Source organism: Podarcis gaigeae, assembly GCF_964106915.1.
Source record: "Podarcis gaigeae genome assembly, chromosome: 3".
Lineage (NCBI taxonomy): Eukaryota > Metazoa > Chordata > Lepidosauria > Squamata > Lacertidae > Podarcis > Podarcis gaigeae.
The window spans coordinates 70,146,689-70,165,830 of NC_139680.1; the positions used below are offsets into that span (position 1 = coordinate 70,146,689).

General features: G+C 39.1%; 1 protein-coding gene across 3 annotated transcripts in view; it reads right to left on the minus strand.

Annotated features, from left to right (window-relative positions):
• The window catches only part of PRKN (parkin RBR E3 ubiquitin protein ligase), a 612,533-nt gene that overhangs the window by 420,655 nt on the left and 172,736 nt on the right, over nucleotides 1–19,142 (minus strand). For all 3 annotated transcript variants that reach the window (XM_083732566.1, XM_083732565.1, XM_083732564.1), the window contains exon 3: nucleotides 6,814–7,051. In XM_083732566.1, coding sequence (XP_083588692.1) covers nucleotides 6,814–7,051 — 238 coding nt within the window. The remainder of the gene's footprint in view (nucleotides 1–6,813; nucleotides 7,052–19,142) is intronic.

Consider the following 19,142-nt stretch of genomic DNA (forward strand, 5'->3'; position numbering starts at 1 on the left):
CCATAAACTCTCTCACTGCAAACATTCTTATGGAAGAAACAAGAAATTCCAATGAAAACAAAACATTGCTTAAAATGACCAGAGATGTTTGGCGAGTTGCCATGATGCAAAAAATTCCCCAAAGCATCTCAGGTTCCACTCAAAAGAATGCTACTCACCTTGGCAAATATGAAAGAAGTGAAGCAAGAAGGGAAATGGCACCATACTCATTAGAACTAAAAGCATATGATATGAATGAGGTTCCCAGCATTGGCAAAGACTGCAATAAATTACCAAGTATGCATTCTGTTTGCTGAAATGGGCTCAATTTATCATTTTACTGAAAAGGTTCCATTATGTTAATGTCTTAGAAAAGCACTTTCTGCTGTTTTTAGAAGGTCAAAGGGGAGATACAAATTTTTATATTTAGAATTATGTCAGTGAGGAAGACTGACATACTAATCATCACTAAGGCCAGCAGGAGATACCGTGTATGTAGCCAACTTTCAAACCTTTTTTTGTGGGGAAACATAGTTTTTGCTATCCTAACTACAGAAAAGTAATGTGTGTTTTAGTTTGTATGTTTAGCATTAGACAGGGGCTTTGGTAAGTGCACCCATAGTCAGTTGTTTCTTGATGATAATAGAAGTAATGACTTAATTAAAAGTGAATGTTATTTAGAAAGCCTTGCTTCAAACAACACCAAATTAAAGAGTGTGATATGTCCTTGTGGCACATTGCCCAGATATTCACACAAAAGGTAATCAAATACATTTCCTTGCAGTGCAAACAGACTACTTAAGAGGGTCAGAAAGAAACATTCCATCCAAAGATAGCACTGTGTAGTGCATTTAAACAAATGTGATTTTCCCTGAAATATATAATCTTGTACATCGTTACCACGGCAAGAGGAAATAACTTGAGTTTGTGCAATGGGTTTTTTAATCCAATATGATCTGTTTGTGGAATGCTTTCCCCGGAGAGGTTTGGCTGACGCCTTCATTATACACTTTTAGGCACCAGACGAAAATGTTCCTCTTTAACCAGGCCTTTGGCTGATTGACATCTGATGCCCTTTTGGGGTGGTATACAAATTTAAGAATATGACAGTTCCTGGTCTTTGAAGCAACTGTCCTATTAAAGCCGATAACACTCTCTGAGTTTATGCTCATTATGGATGCTTTGCTCAACCCAAAGAAGGAACTGGATTAACATCAGGAACACTCATGCAAGTGTCATGCAAGGTGCCATAAATACATGTTGCAGTAGTAATAATGAAAAATGACAACAATAATAGTCATTTGTATTGCTCTATTAATGTACCTCGCAGAAGAGTAATAAAAGAAGAGTTTAGAATCCAAATGTCGACAGAGAAGGAAAAGAGGAGTGACAGGTAACTTATGCGCTTATGGCAGTAATGTGCTCCCCACTTTTTGCCACTGCTGTGGGGATGAGCATTGCAGGGTTGTGATTTGTCATAGCACATGATATTTTTGTGAGTGTGGAACCACAATTTTAATTCAAATCCCACTTGACTACAGAAGAGCAATACCTCAGCAGTGCTAAAGGCCACCAAGCACCAGTAACAACTGAAGGGCTTTTAAAGTTTAATGGGCTATGACAAGGAAAGAAAAATGCCTATCACAGTGGCAATACCCTCACCACAAAGAATATTCTGCCTGAGTGTCTACTTTCTCACCTCCGCCCTGACCAGTTTTTTCTTCTTAGTCCCCTTCAGTTACTCTGTTAGGATAAGAGAGAGATCTCTATTCCTTCCCTGCAGAGAAACATGGCTCCCCAAGGGCTACACATAGGTACCACAGGAATCTATTGTGTACTGGATTAATTAATCTCTTTACTGTTTAGACATACCAGAAGATCAGATACAGCCATGGCCAGCAGTCTCAACAACAGAGACTCATCTGCTGATTGACCAACTAAAGAACGGGAAAGCCCCCGGAATTGACTGTATACCAGCGCAACTTTTTAAAACCAATGCGAACTGGTGGGCCCCCTTGCTAGCCTCTCTGTTCACATATATAGATAGAACTGTATTTGGAGAGCAATAGGTTCCCTACCAAGTGAGTACTTAATATTTCCAAACCTGTATTACATTACTACAAACAAATGTATATGATATTCATAAAATAGATACCTATATTTATCTATTCTTGCAGGGGGGGAAACAAGATTGACCTATGATAAATGCTTTGTTGCGGCTCCTCCTTATGCCATAAAACATGATAAAGCTTTGAAAAGATAAACTAATTAATGTATGCAAATTGAAGAAGATAATGCTTCTGCCATACAATTATTGATTCACACTGATCAACATGGACTAAAAGTAGATTTATCTGCAAAATGCATTATAACATTAAGCCATCCAAGACCAGTCCTGGGCTAATAGGGACATTATTTCTTTGTGCAACGTTTGTGTGGTTGCAAAACAAACAAAGACCTGTGTTGAACATAAAGGCTTGGTTTTTGTATATAAAATGGTAAATTCTTAGACATTCGGGATTTGTTTTTGTTTTTGATGGAGGAGGCTGAAAATGGGTCATAAGCAGTAATAACTTTGCCGTTGTACTTGTCTTAGATTTAGCTGGTTCACTTGTTGAGTGTTTATGCAGGTTCCTGTTCCACAATATCAATATAGATGTGCATGCTATGTTGGAGACCATTTTGGATGGATCAATGCTCACATTAGATGGTGTTCTCAAGAAGATGATGAAAGAAATAAAAAAGCAGTTTATTTTAGGACTACGAGTTCTCAGCCTAATCCTTTATTAAAATAGGGAAGAGGGGATGCACATCATACTGTTACTTGACCTGAAACTAATTTGACAGTATAAGTTTTAGAAATGTGACAAGCAACTCAGAAACTTGGCTTTCTCATTTGCCTCAGGCAAAAGTGGAACACAGAACACTTTTTAAAATGCTCTCTAATAATCCACAACTAAACAACATAAAGATCTAGTTTTAGCCCTTTTAAAGAGCCTTCATTCTTACCATTTCAGGAAGGGGCTACAGAAAAAATGTTTATTACACTCCTGGGTTAGAGTCTTGACCTTGCTTTATTTGCGCTTGCTCATTCTCCAACCAAGGGAGACTCACACCTCTTAAGCTTCCCCATTTTTTGGCTTTCTGGGGCTCTTGGATTCCCTCTGTGCTTGGACAGCTAGCTGTCTCCATTTGCTCCTGCCCTTTGTGAAGCAAACAAAACAAATAGAAAAATACCTCCCATGCACTTTACCTGGCCCTTGCCCTCCTTTCTGTTCTGGATGCAGCGAGTGGTTTGTCAAGCAAGGAAGGAGAACCATCTTCTTTTTCATCTAACCACCCTATGCCCATTACACTACTCTAAGTATCATGGTTTCCAGAGACAGACACCTTGGACTACAACTCCATGTACATTGCCCATGCTGGCTGGAGTTGATGGAACTAGTGCCCAACAGCATCTGCAAGGCAAGGGTTCCCTGTCCCTTATGTATACCGATAAAATAACATCAAATTGAATATATCTGGTGGTTCTTTGCCTATTAGACAAAGTATTAAATTTGCCATCTACTCTGCAGTCATACATTACAAAAGCAACAAGTAACAATGCCAAAAGAACAAATGTATAAATATCCAACAATCATTCAAAATAATCATTCAAAATAATCAAAATCAGAGTGCATAGTTTTCTCCACCCTTACATATAGATACTTTGGAAATGAGAGTGTCCCTCATTTCTCCCTACAATTAAACAACACAAGATGTTATCTGTTCTGGAGGTAAATCAATCAAATGTCCTATCCCTGTCAGTTTTGCATCTTCCTCCATAAACTACCTCAAAGAACACGGAAACCATGTGTCACAATTATCACTAGTACAGATGGCTGTGCTTACATCATCATCAACACCCTAAATTAAAACCATGTTTTTTGCCTCCCTTTAGTCATAGCGAAACTTGGAATATCCTGAAGAAAAGAAAACATCCCACCAGAGACTCCTTGTCATTAACTACCAGTCAAGCAGAAATGTCACTCAGCTAGGCTGTCTTATTCATGACAAGTAAGATATAGTTGAGCTGAATCATAAAATGAAGTAGTTGGAAAGACAGGGGCCATCTGCATCTGCTGTGCTGTCAGCCTGCCATCAGGACTCTTTGCTAAGTTTTGGTTTGTCAAAGTGGGATTCGTTATGGCTGGGGGAGTTATGAGTAGCAGACAGCAGAACCAAATACTAATGCACTGTGGGAAACCTAAGCAGATGTGATAGCTATTCCAACACAAGCATCAGCCTGCAAATAATAACAAAAAAATCAAATACTGAATACAGGTGTGCACACACCTGAAGAAACAATATAAAATGTGGACTACATCCACCTGAACTGATCAGATTGAAATGACAAGGCACCCCTCTTGCCACATTATTCATTCAGAATGTGATGTGTGGAGCATTGTGAGGCACTAATTCAGTCCTAAACTGCACTCATTCATCATTAGTTGGCAGCATGAGGTTGATCAAGTCAATTGTAGAAGTTGGGAACCCTCTTGCGATTTGCAGTTCTTTTCGACAGTTCCACAGTTTCTTTTCTACAGTTCTTTTAAAATCACATAAAGCTATTTAGTTACTTAGAGTAATCAGTGTTGGTTTGTTAAAAAAGCAAATACGTGAGGGGGGATATGATAGAAATGGATAAAATGATGCATGGTGTTGTGAAGTTCTACCCTCTCTTACACAATGCTAGAACTTGAGGCCATCTACTGAAGCTGAATAGTGGAAAATTCAGATCTGACAAAAGAAAGTACTATGAAATTTGTTCCCACAAGATGTAGCGATGGCCACCAACTTTAAAAAGAGGATTAGACAAAGTCATGGAAAATAAGATTCTCAATGGCTACTAGCCACAATGGCTATGTTCTAGCTCTACCCTCGGGAGGAAGGATGCCGCCGAAAACCAGTTACTGAGAATCCCAAGGGAGGGGAGCACTGTATCACTCAGGTCCAGCTTGGCACTTCCTAAAGGCATCTGGTTGGCCATTGTAAGAATAGGATGGAAGACTAGATGAGTCTTTCGCCTGATCCAGTGGGGCTTTTCTTATATTCTTATATGTGTATTTGCAAAATCAATGGATCCTACAGAATTCACTACCAAGTTCAATACAGAACCACTGCTTCAGGACAGGGGAAGGAATCCTGTAAATGCAGTCCACATTCATAGTTCAGATGAGGGAAATGATAATACCATATGATGACATACTGCCATTTATTTCTAAATATTAGGTGGTGATATTTGGGGAAAAGTAAGCACTGAACTTTATGTTCAAAACTTACCATATTTTTCCGTGTATAACATGCCTCCGTGTATAACACAACCTCTATTTTTTGGGACTCCAAATAAAGAAATCTATGTATAAGACGACCCCCATTTTTAAACTTTAAAAAATTGCGGGAAATTATTATACACGGAATAATATGGTATAGTCCTTCCTGGATCTACCACTTAATGGTGATGGTAGGTTATTGCATGCTTGAGTGGTTTAAAGGGCCTTGCCCATAGGAAATGAGCTTATCAAAGTGAAAGCTATGCTACAGCCCTTTTCTCAGATATGCTAACTTTCTACCTAGAGAGAGTTGTAGCCAACTAAGTCATACTCAGAGTGGACCCACTGAAATCATGAAACCATTGAAGTTATGACTACCTTAAGTCAACTGATTTCAGTGAGTCTGCTCTGAGTATAACATAAATTGGATACAATCCAGGGAGCAGGTGTTGAGGGTTTTCTTTTTCTTTTTTGTAGAAGAGTGTTCAAACACTCAAGTCTCCCCCAACCATGTAGTCTGAGAGTCTTCCTCAGGTATTGTCCCAGAAGGGATGTGCCACTAGATATTCAAAACATGTATAGACCATAGAATCATATAGTTGTAGAGTTGGAAGGGACCCGGGGGTCATCTAGTCCAACCCCCTGCAATGCAGGAAACTCAACTAGATCATAAATGAGACACGGCCATCCAACCTCTGCTTAAAAACCTCCACCACCTCTCGTGGGAGTTGGTTCCACTGTTGAACAACTCTTTCACTGCACTGCTTGAATGAAAACTAATTCCCCACATCACAACTCTTAAATCTCCTTTCCAAATTATTCCAAAAGAGTTGGAAAACCAGGATATGGCATCAGATTACCGGTTCCCTGACAGCTAGAGAAGGAAAGCTTCAACCAACATAATACTATGACTGTGGTCCTCAGCCTGTTCCACTGCTGGTCGCAAAGCCCTTAAACTCTAGTGATCCTTAAACTCTCCATCATGTAGAATGCTACAAAAGGATGAAGAGAGCTGTGCTTCTTGCTCCTTAAATCTAAATATCCCTCTTTAGCATGAAGATCATTCCTCCATGCCTCTAGATCCCTGGCAAGTGTTGAATGACATTGTGCCTTCGAGCTGAATGACCACCTCTCTGGGAGGTAAGAAACTTATTAACATTTAAATAGAGATTCCCAGGAGGGCTGGCAGACTAAACAGAATACACAGTGTGCTTCTTGTCTATGACAGTGAGGATTAAACAAAGAAACATGCACACCAACATGACTGGCTGCTGATTCCCAAATGGATTTGGGGAACTATAAAATGGCAGCAGCCTTGTCAAGCAAACTCAGGATAATCACACCATGCATCCCTTGAATATAAGCAACAGGGCTCAAAGAACACCAAAAACAGTGCCCCAGCCTCCGGGGTTTTTATATATGGTTCACCAAAAAGACAGGGAAAAGTTGTGATTTCCCTACTGCACAATCAGCTTTAAAAGAAACCCTCTGTATTTTGGATTGTGTGGGTTCAGCAACTTACCAGAATTGCCAGCTAGAGGGGAGATGCCGTCATCCACAGTGTCTAAAATCACAGCAAGGCCAACTGAGTGAGAAGGCAGCAGGTTGGTGTTGAGATCCACCCGAGTGAGGCTTTCAGCTTCTCTTCCATTGCTTGTTAGAATGCCAGAGACATTTTTGCTTTCTGTCTCAACCTCTTCATCCTTTTTCTGTGGATTCTGAACAATATGAACGATACTCTGCTGGGGCAGGTCACAGCTCTGAAAAACAAGAATAAAGTCTCCATCAATATTCAAGTCTGAAATAAAAGAAGCATTTCCCATCTCCAGTTTGGTGGGGTTTTTATACAGAGCGATTCCCTTATCTATTTCATGTAGAATTTCAATGAATAATAATGGGGCTGAAGAAAAAGTGACAAAAAGCAAACTGCTAAAATTAGGATTGCTTATGTTCACTACAGGGTCACAATGCTTAGACAGTTCTAAACATTTAACAAGAAAACAGTGGGTCAGTAGCAGCTCTGAACAATATTTTGTGAAAAGCTATATGCTCTCTGAAATCTTATAAAGATTGCAAAGAGATTTAGAAACCCACATTTACTTATTCAAAACATTTATAATTGGTCTTTCAAAAAATTTAAGGTGACTAACAACAAAGTGGGTGGGAGAAATACCACCCACTCCCCGTTGTTGTTGTTGTTGTTGTTAATTTTATTTATAGACTGTCCTTTGTCCTCAGGGCAGCAGGGGTGCCAAGTTGAATAAAACAGGTAAGTCCCCATCCCACATAACTAATCAAAAGACGTGGCACGCACACATCATTTGAATGGCAATGCTCATCAACTCTGGGGCCCTCCAGCCCCATCAAATATTTTAGGGGGGGAGTTCATCCTTTAGGAGCTGACTCCTATGCAGAGCAGTGTACACTACATAAAACAATAATACACAATGTATATTAAATTAAAAAAAAATACAATTAATTGACAATATGGCAGCATACAAATCGGAACAAATAACCCAGCAAAGTCTCAAATGCCTATGGCAGAGCTTTCCAAACTGTGTTGTGACACATTAGTGTGTTGGCTGCAGTGTGTAGAGGTGTCTCGTGAATGCTCCCCATGCTCTTCCCAGGGCTGGAAAAGGGTTAGTTTAACTTTTGGTTTGCTAGTAAAACTTATTTACTGTGTCGCGAAATGATGCATGTCTAAGACGTGTGTTACCAACATGAAAAGTTTGGAAAGATCTGGCCTACGGGAATGCATGTCTTAAATATATTTGGGGCTGCTGCGAATTCAGCTCTGTCACTGGAGGTTCAGGAAGCCTCAGTGGCTAGAAGTGCCTTTGACCAACTTCCATGGCTACGGCCATTTGCTGACCAGGAAAGCCTTGTCAACAATTTTGCTGCAGCGTTCTGTACTAACTGCAGCAAAGGAAGCACCACATTGCAGTAACCCAGTATTGAAGTAACTGTTGGGAAATTCAAGCCCTTCTCATGAGAAGCTGGCAGCAGTCCCAGGCACCCGGCTTGATTCCCTGTTGACCTCCTTGGCTGCATTCCCCAGCCAGCGCAGGCAAGGTCTCGATCGGCGATTCTTCTCAAACATGAGAAGAACACACCCCTCTTCCCTGCCCCCCCCCCAGGCAGGGGAAAGAGATAGACAGAAACGTATTTACATGCTTTTATTTCTGTCTTTGCAGCGTTACAAAAAACATGACTGCTCTCTCCATACTCCAGCAGTGTTGTGACTAAAACTCCCTGTACAGCTCATATTACACTCTGAGGTAATTCCGGTGCTTCGCACTGTGAAATGACTGCCCCTCTGTTCCCACAGCAGTCCCAACATTCCCATCATGTTTACTCTTCAAGCTAGGACTTTGCAGCAGCATTGCTTCATTATCATAACAGTAACCAGCACATGAACTAATGTGACAAGGCTAACCACCTCTCTGGGAGGTAAGAAACTTATTAACATTTGAATAGAGATTCCCATAAAATAAAATATATAATGAAAACTTTGCATCAAGGATGTGTAACACACCTTGAGAGGCAGGGAGTTGTCCAAGTGAGGTGCCACCAATGGGGAAAATGTCTTCCAAGCCACTGCATAATAGGCAGTATCTATCAACCAGAACCATTAGAAGAGCCTCCCCTGCAGATTTTAAAAACTGGGTTAGCAGATTCTGAAAGATGTTCTCTTTCAAATATTTTTGGGCACCAGGTCATTTGCAGGGACAGAGTAGGAATATTTGTACTTTAATGTGTTCTGCACTATTGCTTTCCTCCATCCACCCCCACATCTGGCATTTGTTTATAATCGGCCAGGGGGCGGGAGGACAACCACCACCCTTGGATCATTTTCAGAAAGGCAATATTTATGTTGATTTCTTACATAAAATTATAAAATGTGAAAAAATGCATTTGATTCTTGAAATTGAATTTAAGAACCTTTTCCCCAAGGAAGTAATAATCCAGTCAACAGAGACTTGTCAGAGCAATGGCTTTACTGGCTTATTAATCAAAGAATGCTAATACTAAGCTTTAACTTTCAACTCCATGTTAACATTAAATAGCCTTTTTTAACATTATAGTTAAATAGTTTAATATAAGTACATTCATTAACACAAATTCACTGTGACTCCATGAGTGCAAAATGCATATTAATGATTATGCTGAAACTACAGTGATACCTCCGGTTGCGCACGGGGTCCATTCTGGAGCTCCAGTCGGATCCTGAGGAATTCGCAACCGGAGATGCCTCTTCTGTGCATGCGCACGTGGCAAAACCCGGAAAAATACTTCCAGGTTTGCCGCGTTCACATCCTGAAGGATACGCAACCAGTGGTGTGCATATCTAGAGGTACCACTGTACTCTTAAATCAATGGTACTGGGCACAATCCTCCAGAAATATCTTTCCTAAACCCCATTCATTTCAAGGGGGCTTACACAACAGTTTATTGTGGACAGGATGCATCACAAGCACATCAATGCTAATCTAGTGGCATTCCAATTCTGGAATGCACCCTCCTGCCAGGTGCAATTAGCAACAGCACTAACAGAGTTTCAACACTAGTTGAAAAAGTTGCTATTTACTAAAACATGTTGTTAAACTAGTGCCCACACTTGGCTGATGTAGCTATGATGTTACCATATTGTTTGATTTTATGTTCAGTTGTATTAAAATGAATTATGGGTTTACTGCATTCTAATGCTATTCCTCCCTCTGGGATTATGTGGCCAACGAAGAGCGGATTATTAATAATTTAAGTAAAACAAATAAATATATATTTCAGGAGTAGGGGGGCTATGGCATTCCAGCTGTTATTGGATTCCAACTCCCATAAACTCCAACAAGCATGGCCAATGATCAGAGATTATGAGAGTTGCAGTCCAACAACATTTGAAGGTCCACCAGACCTAATATAGCAGAAAATTTGTGCTAGACACTAACTTTCTTTTGAGGGTTCCCCATAGATACTAAGAGGAATAAATGACATATTAATGACGACCACTACATTGTTGAGACTGTAACACTAGAGAAAGCTGTGATACACAAAATGGGTTTTATGTAAAACTGAAGACATCACAAATGTTTTAATGGAAAATCCATTTTGGGGGACAGAATACAGAGACACTAAAGGTGACTGAGACAAAAATGAAGTCATTGCATGAGAGAAAAATTAAGCACACAATATCTGATTATTATTGCCCCCAGGACTTAAAGCATGGAGCCCTTGCCATCTCTCAAAAGCTGTGTGCACAGAGAGAAAATCATTTGGGGAAAGCAAGCAATTACATCAGTTCCATGGTCTAATGACACATAAGATATTTAAAAACATGAATGGGGGGGTACACCCTGCCTCACCCCTCATTCGGGAAAAGAAAGGTGGGATATTATTTAGTTTAAGATAGGATACTTCTAATATATGTAAAAACTTGTTACTAGACAGCCAATTGCTTGAGAAAGCCTAGGGCGGAGAAAACAGTAATCCAATAGCTCAAATAATGAAACAAATGGAACACTGTATCTCGTATCAGAATCCATTAGGACACAACCCTTGCCCCTGTGCAAAAGTCCAAATTAAGTTAATGTCTCTCTATGGGTTCACTGGGTTGTTTTCCCAATGTTGAATGGAAGACTTTGGCCCAATTACACACATTATAGATAGGCTCTTTCAGAATTAGAGCTCTAACACTCACATCCAGCTTATTTTCACGATGCTACCACAGCATCTCTAGGTGGTCTGAATTCACTTTCCACAGATGATTACATTTTTTTTTCTCTCAATAGAAACTACATTAAATTACTTTATTTGTACAGTATACAATTCAACACATACCCAGGGACCAAAGTGACAATGGTCAATTTATTGTTAAATAAATTCCGGAAGTGGGACCTTGTGTAGTAAAGAGAAATAATTGTGGCTTGGCTTAGTATTTTTTAACAAAATAAAACAATAACATAAAGTTGTAAGCAAAGTTGTAAGATCCCATTCGCATCCCGAGGTACCACTGTATGCGATTTCACATTGGATATTCTTTCCCAATTCTGTAACTCTATTTATTTTAAATATTGGCTAGAAAATGAAAAAATGCAAGTTTTTATATGTGTGCAATATCTCTGAGTGGGAATTATTCATTGCTTTTTCAAACTCAAAATGCCACTACAATTTTATAGATTTCTTTCTGAAGAACTATAATAGCAACTCATAGCGAATTAAAGGATGCAAGCTTTAAAAATAGGCAATCATGAAGCTCTCAATAACAATGAGGTACTACATGCAAATGAATTCCTCAGATTTAAGAACTTTTCCAATCTTCCTAAAGGCAAGTGACTTTTGCTATTCCAGAAAATCAGAAGGCTAAAATAGCAAATGAATATTTGCTAAATTAATAATGGCGTATTCAAGGCATCTTTGAAATGATGATAATATTTCCAGATTTTCAGCTTAACCAAACATCAGCTGGGATGCATCTTTACTCCTCGCATCAGAATTCACTGCATTAAATCTGTGGGGTACATCAGGTGCATATTTGTATCCACACTGCAGTGCTTTAAATGCATGTGTTGAGATGTTCATCCTTATCCTTATCCTTGACTGGCTTCAGCTAGAAGTCGGGCATTTAATGTGGCTGATTCTATACTGTGGAATACTCTTCCATTCAACATTTGATCATCATCATTATCATCACTTCATTTGTACCCCGCCCTTCCACAGTTAAAAACAATGCTCAAGGCAGCTTACAACATGACAAGATTTACATAATGACAAAATTAGCATCCTTGCTAACTCACACATCTTTTGAAGACCTTTTTGTGCTGGTAGGCCTATTCAGTTGTTTAATTTTTTTCATGGCCAGCCAGTCATTTTTTAGATCATGTTGTATTGTTTTTATGGGTTTCATGTTTTATTACACCTGTAGATGCTCTTGTACATTGCTTCAATTTTTTATATTAGTTTATATTTTTATTTTTAAAGAATTAAAAATAGTGAGAAGATATTGAAAATTAACCTCCTTTTGAAGAATTGTCAAAACCACCAGCACTACCCATCTGCAAATATTTTTATCACACAGTGGCTCCTCCTTGCACCAGCACCTTGTGAAAATGGATGGAATGCCAGTGTGGGAGGAGCCACAGTAAGGGCTCTTCCCATATTGCCATTTCATAGAGCAACAAAGAAATGTATTTTAATGGCTCCCACAGCACAAAGCTCAAATGAGGGAAAGGTCCTTATGCTACGGTTATATACCTCCCACTGTATTTTGTTATCTCCTGATGAAACTAATGGAACTGAGATTTGGTTGTACCATGTATACAGGAAAGTGTTGTTGATGGCATCAAATCAGAGAGGGCCTCAACCTACCTTTGGCCACTACTCCAAACACAATCAATACTATTATCATTCCACTCAATATAATGGGACACACAATATGGCAACCATAAATAGAAAGTATATTCTCACATACAGTCTGTGATAACATTTGCTATGTCTTTGGAGAATACAGAATGGGGAGTGAAATTTATATCAGTGATCCTGACAAGACACGAGTGCCCTTCATTCAACATTCATGCTGACATAATTGTCCACCCTTGTGGTATAATAACCTATGGGATTAATGCAGATAGATGAACAAAATGAGCTACAAAAATCTAATCTACGGCGCGATGCCGAAGGTAACATATTACAAAGGTTTTGCATGAATGCTGCTCATTAAGTACATGTGCTGCTCTCCTGGCTTGCCGCTGTCGACTGCCTTCATAATGAGATAATCATTTACTGGAGATAACAAATATACCCAACTGGCAGTACCTGAACTTCCTTCATCCGAGTTTCAACACACTCCCATTTCAGAAATTCAGTTTAGAGCTTTTTTTATACTAATACTAACCTCTTCTTTCTCTCCATTTGTTCCCTTGTTATATTTCACCTTGTTTAAGCATCATGTTCCTTCCTTCACTAATTCTCTTGTTCCCTTTTCTCTGGAACTCACTCTTGCCAGCCACATCTCTCCCTCTTTACAGCATTACAGAAAACAGCTCTTTGACTTTTTAATCTCTGCCTCTCCTCCTTTCTTCTTCCTTTTGTGTCTCTTCCCCTTTCATTATAGTCTTATGCTTTTGGATCATGCAAATATATGGCTAGGTGTTTCTTCTTTACAATGTAACCATTATACAGTGCTTCACTTTTGAGACACTTTCTAATTTTTTTAATGCTAATGATGATTGTTGATATCAACAACCTCAGATATGCAGATGACACAACCTTGATGGCAGAAAGTGAGGAGGAATTAAAGAACCTTTTAATGAGGGTGAAAGAGGAGAGCACAAAATATGGTCTGAAGCTCAACATCAAAAAAACGAAGATCATGGCCACTGGGCCCATCACCTCGTGGCAAATAGAAGGGGAAGAAATGGAGGCAGTGAGAGATTTTACCTTCTTGGGCTCCATGACTACTGCAGATGGTGACAGCAGCCATGAAATTAAAAGACGCCTGCTTCTTGGGAGAAAAGCAATGACAAACCTAGACAGCATCTTAAAAAGCAGAGACATCACCTTGCCAACAAAGGTCCATATAGTTAAAGCTATGGTTTTCCCAGTAGTGATGTATGGAAGTGAGAGCTGGACCATAAAGAAGGCTGATCGCTGAAGAATTGATGCTTTTGAATTATGGTGCTGGAGGAGACTCTTGAGAGTCCCATGGACTACAAGAAGATCAAACCTTGCCATTCTTAAGGAAATCAGCCCTGAGTGCTCACTGGAAGGACAGATCCTGAAGCTGAGGCTCCAATACTTTGGCCACCTCATAAGAAGAGAAGACTCCCTGGAAGAGACCCTGATGTTGGGAAAGATGGAGGGCACAAGGAGAAGGGGACGACAGAGGACAAGATGGTTGGACAGTGTTCTCAAAGCTACCAGCATGAGTTTGACCAAACTGCGGGAGGCAGTGGAAGACAGGTGTGCCTGGCGTGCTCTGGTCCATGGGGTCACAAAGAGTCGGACACAACTAAACAACTAAACAACAACAACCATTCCACCAATCTTAGTACCTCTCATCTCTCCCAGAAAGCAAGTACTTTGCATGTGAATTCCCTCCTTTCCTCATTCTGTTTATCTGAGCCTTTAAGGGTCAGCCTCTGCTCCACGTCCACAAAAGGTATCTATCTCTCCACCCATAGTTTCTGCCCACCATCACCACTCCATTGAAAACAGTAAGTGAAATGCAGGAAACATGAGCAGGTGGCTTGTGTAATCTCATATGAGTCTTTTCTACTTTACATATTTCTGTATTTGCATGGCACACCACAACAACCATATATTTTTTTTCTCTTAAACCATTATTTATTTTCATAAAATAAAATTATGATTGCAACCCTGGTGTGATTATTACTCGTTCACTAGAGCTGACACACTAATAATATTATTCTTTAATCAGTGGCAAATCCTGCAAAGTAAGCAAAATACTTATGGTCAATGGGAGCCTGTCTACAGCATGTAATTGTCTTGGAAGTAAAGATTCCAAGAACAATACTACCAACTTGTGCCCCCCCACATTAACTTTTTTCCGTGGTTACATCTGTAAGAGGTGTGTTCATGTGCATCTGTGCTTAGGTTCACATGCAGATATCTTAACAAAGTCCAACTTTCTCAACCATACTACATTTGGTCTCTATTTAGTAGGAGCACTTTATCTGTACTTTTTAAAAAAGGGGTGGAAAGAAGCAAAGTCATTATTCTTTTCTTCTGAAAAACTATTTTCACTTTAAAGTGAAACTTTAACTTGGGGACTTATTTTGTTATATGATCAGCATTTTCTCCCCACTAGAATGTCATCATGTTACAAATGCCTAAGAAATTATTGATGGTATTTTCATAGGCACAAAATTAATATTTGCAAAATGAAAAAATAAATCTAAGAATTTTAAAGAGAATTTTATATTAAGAACATTTCTGGCAATTTGCAGCTTTAAAACCGAGCTCTTGCTAGGACCATCCACCCACCCCATTCTGCCACTAGATTTAAAGAATGATGGCAGCTATTAGTGTTTTGACAATGACATTAACAACTTATCAAGCTGATACTAAAAGGAACAGAACAACTGTAAAATGAGTACTAAATTCACTTGAAACCTATAAGCAGTGTTAGCAAACTTATTATTTCCCTTTCCAATAGAAGTATTATGCACTGCATGCTGCAGAACAGCCCATAAGACCTTAACTCATTTCAATATTTATGCAGAAGGCTACCGATCAATGACAGTTTTATAGGTCTAAATTAAAAATGAACACAGTTGCAATGCTATGATGTATGCTGTCTTCATCAAGGCAGTTTCCTTTGTGAATTTGATTGAACACAACTATCACTTTTATTTCACTACTGTATGCCCTGATACAACTTAAATCATCTAAACGTATTAACTACAGCAGTTAATACAGAAAAAGAACTGCCATAAACCTAGACAAAGACTATGGACCAGGCTTTGTGCTATTTTGCATTGTGCATGAGTTCTGCTACCAATTCTTCATCCCACAAGAAGTGGATGTAAAACATGCCATTTGATGCAGTGGGACTTCGTCCTCATTGTACCACTGTGAATTATAACAAAAGGTTACAACAGAGGACAACAAAGGGTCAAGTCCTATGAGCAACTATAATTTAAGTTCAAAAAGGGATCCCGTGAGTATTCTGTGCTAGAGCTATCTATGGCTTTTGCCTTAATGAACCTTGCCTACTGCTGGGTCTTTGCTTATGCCACACCAGATTACAGTGGTACCTCGGGTTACATACGCTTCAGGTTACAGACGCTTCAGGTTACAGACTCCACTAACCCAGAAATATTACCTCATGTTAAGAACTTTGCTTCAGGATGAGAACAGAAACCATGCAGCGGCATCAGGAGGCCCCATTAGCTAAAGTGGTGCTTCAAGTTAAGAATAGTTTCAGGTTAAGAACAGACCTCCGGAATGAATTAAGTACTTAACCTGAGGTACCACTGATATGGGTTAATTTACTAGAGGTGCTGGATGGGAAGAGCAATCATAGAGGTCTGCATTAGTCAATATACCCCTCCCAATCATACAATTCCACAACTGAATAGGGCAGGTTGTGCAAAACATAGTCATGCCAAAGGAAATCTGCCTACCTAACTTTTCCTGCTAAGTCAGCATACCATATAATAATACCCTTATTTGCATCCCATTTCTGCAACCTGGGTGCAAAAAAAATATGGGATAACTGAATGTCAGCAAATAAGAGGCATTTGGCATTGATCCCGGGGGAAAAAAGACTTAAAGCCGTAGTTATTCAAGTTCCAACACAAAATTGTACCCAGTACACAAACTTAACTGGTTGCAAATCCATATATTAGGCTGCAGAAGCAAATGACAGACTGGGCTCCAGACAGACCAAAAAGATGCCCATTTTCCATCTATGTTATGTCAGCATATCAAAGGGACACAAAAGAGCATATGTTTTAGAGAATCATTAAAACCTGATTTTTAAAAAATCCACATTTTTTTTTGTTTGGTTTTGCTTTTGGAAGGGAGTGTTATACAAAAATATTTTAAGAAAAAAAATACTTTTGTTTACTACCCCATTAAGTTATGCTTCCCATGTATGAGATAAAGTTGGCTTGAAAAATCAAACAAAGTAAATCCAATTTCAGAGTGTTTCCCATTATGCATACCAGCCTTAATTTTTCATACCTACATTTTTAAACCAGGTATGAAGTTTTTACATTAATCTGGAAATATAAAATGCAGTTCCTTGCCACACAATACTTCTACAAGAGTGCCTACAAAAGCCATTTACTCCATTGATTCCAGTACTTAAACTCTATTTCACATACAATACAAAATACATGTAGGGCAGGCTACCCCAGCACTAGTCAAGGTTGTTTAATAAAAATATATGGCAGGCGAATGATCTTATTGAGCTTTCTCCTCTAATGTGGTTTACAAACACTGATTCACAGGCCTCAATTCAGACACCACTCTATGCTTTAGCAAGGTTAACAATGGGTTGGCATACTACAATGGTACCTTGGTTTTTGAACGTAATTTGTTCTGGAAGACTTAAGAGTTCTGAAACTTTCGAAAACCGAAAACCCAATAGCTGACAGCTAGGCCTCAGGATCTTGCACTCAGCGGAAGCTGCATGGAATGTTCGACTTCCAAGGTGTGTTCAAAAACCAAAGCATTTACTTCTGGGTTTAAGGTGTTCAAAAACTGAATTTTTTGTCAACAGAGACGTTCGAAAACCGAGGTACCACTGTATCTGAATGACAAACAAAGTTTGTGATCAGTCAGCAAACCAGAAATATAGATCATAGTTTGAAATTAGTTTGCAAACCATAGCTTGTGCTAAGTGTTTTGGCATAATGTAACAATTAATAAACCATAATTTGAACTGTTGTCCTGCATTTGAACTAATAAAAATAAGCACTGCTGAAAAATAAAAGCAAGGGACTAATTTATTGATGTTGCTGAGGTTTAAAAATAAAGGACTGTGAATATTACTATCCCAAGCTCTTAACGCACAAGTGTATTCTTATCTGAGGCTTATTTGCCCAAAATTCTCACTCTGCTTGGAATGCAAAACAAAACAATTCTGCCAGATTTACATGCCGTGGAGATCAGGTGAGGTTCCTCTGTGGATAGCAAATTAATCAGTTTTAAAGTCTGGAAAAGGTTTCTCCACCTCATCAAGCCAACTTACATAGGGAGACAGCATGTGGCCTACCAGATAACTGAGCCATCTTAGCTCCTTCTATTTTAGAAAAGCCTACCTCTGGTTATTTACACATCACTTTTTCTGTGCAGTAGTGCTAGAATGCTAATCTATCTTCAAAATAAAGTGCACATGCCCAAAGAATTAGAACCAATAAACTATAACACCTTTCTGAGAATTCTCCAATAAGGCTTGTAGTTCAAAATGCAATTTGTAATTGAGCCAATGGGGAGACTCATTGCTGCTCTAAACAATACTGCTCTAAACCATAGTCTGCCTATTGTATATTTATAAATTTAAATCATGGTTTGGGTTCAAACCTATGGTTAGTGCAAGCCATGGTTTAGCATGGTATCTGAAGTGAGATACGACATTTTAGCTGAGACCTATTTCAGTCAGGAAGCTACTTCCTGTCTCCTTATGTATTAGGGAGGTGCCTAACTATTTTGTGGGCTGGCAAAAAATTACATTATAAAAAGGGGGGGATGGCAATCTAATATCAAAACAGAGAAAACAATGGACAGAAATAATGAATTTCCCTGAACCAATCTCCCCTTTCACGACCTCATCATGCAGCAGCTGCCTATCAATTTCCAAACAAGCAATAAATATTAAAATGATTTTTTTTGCATGTATTATCAAAGCTCCTGACATCAATTGTTTTCACAAATGTTTTCTCCTGCAAGCTCTGAACGCCTCTTCATCAATCTTTTATCAAAAGCAATCTTGTTCTGATTTCTCTCTTATCACAAAAGCTCCTTCTTCACATCTCCCTGTCTTTCTAGGCGAAAGATACATGAATATCATTTTACACTCCACTGTGGCTGCATCTCCATCGATCAGCAAAATAAAAAAAGATTTGAAGAATGTGTCGTGACCCTGCAGAGCTCCAAACAACAGAAACACATGTAATGATTCCACTGTGCCTGATACGCTGACAAAAGAGGGAAGCATGTGAGCATGTCTCCACAAATGTGTTTGCACTGCTTTTCTCCTTTTCTTTCCAAGGGATGCTTCCATGGAAAAGCATCTCCAAGCAAGGACACAGAAGAAGATTTTACAGTGCACTTAATTTCTTGATACCTTCCTGACATGCCCATTGAGCTTGAAAGAAAACAAAC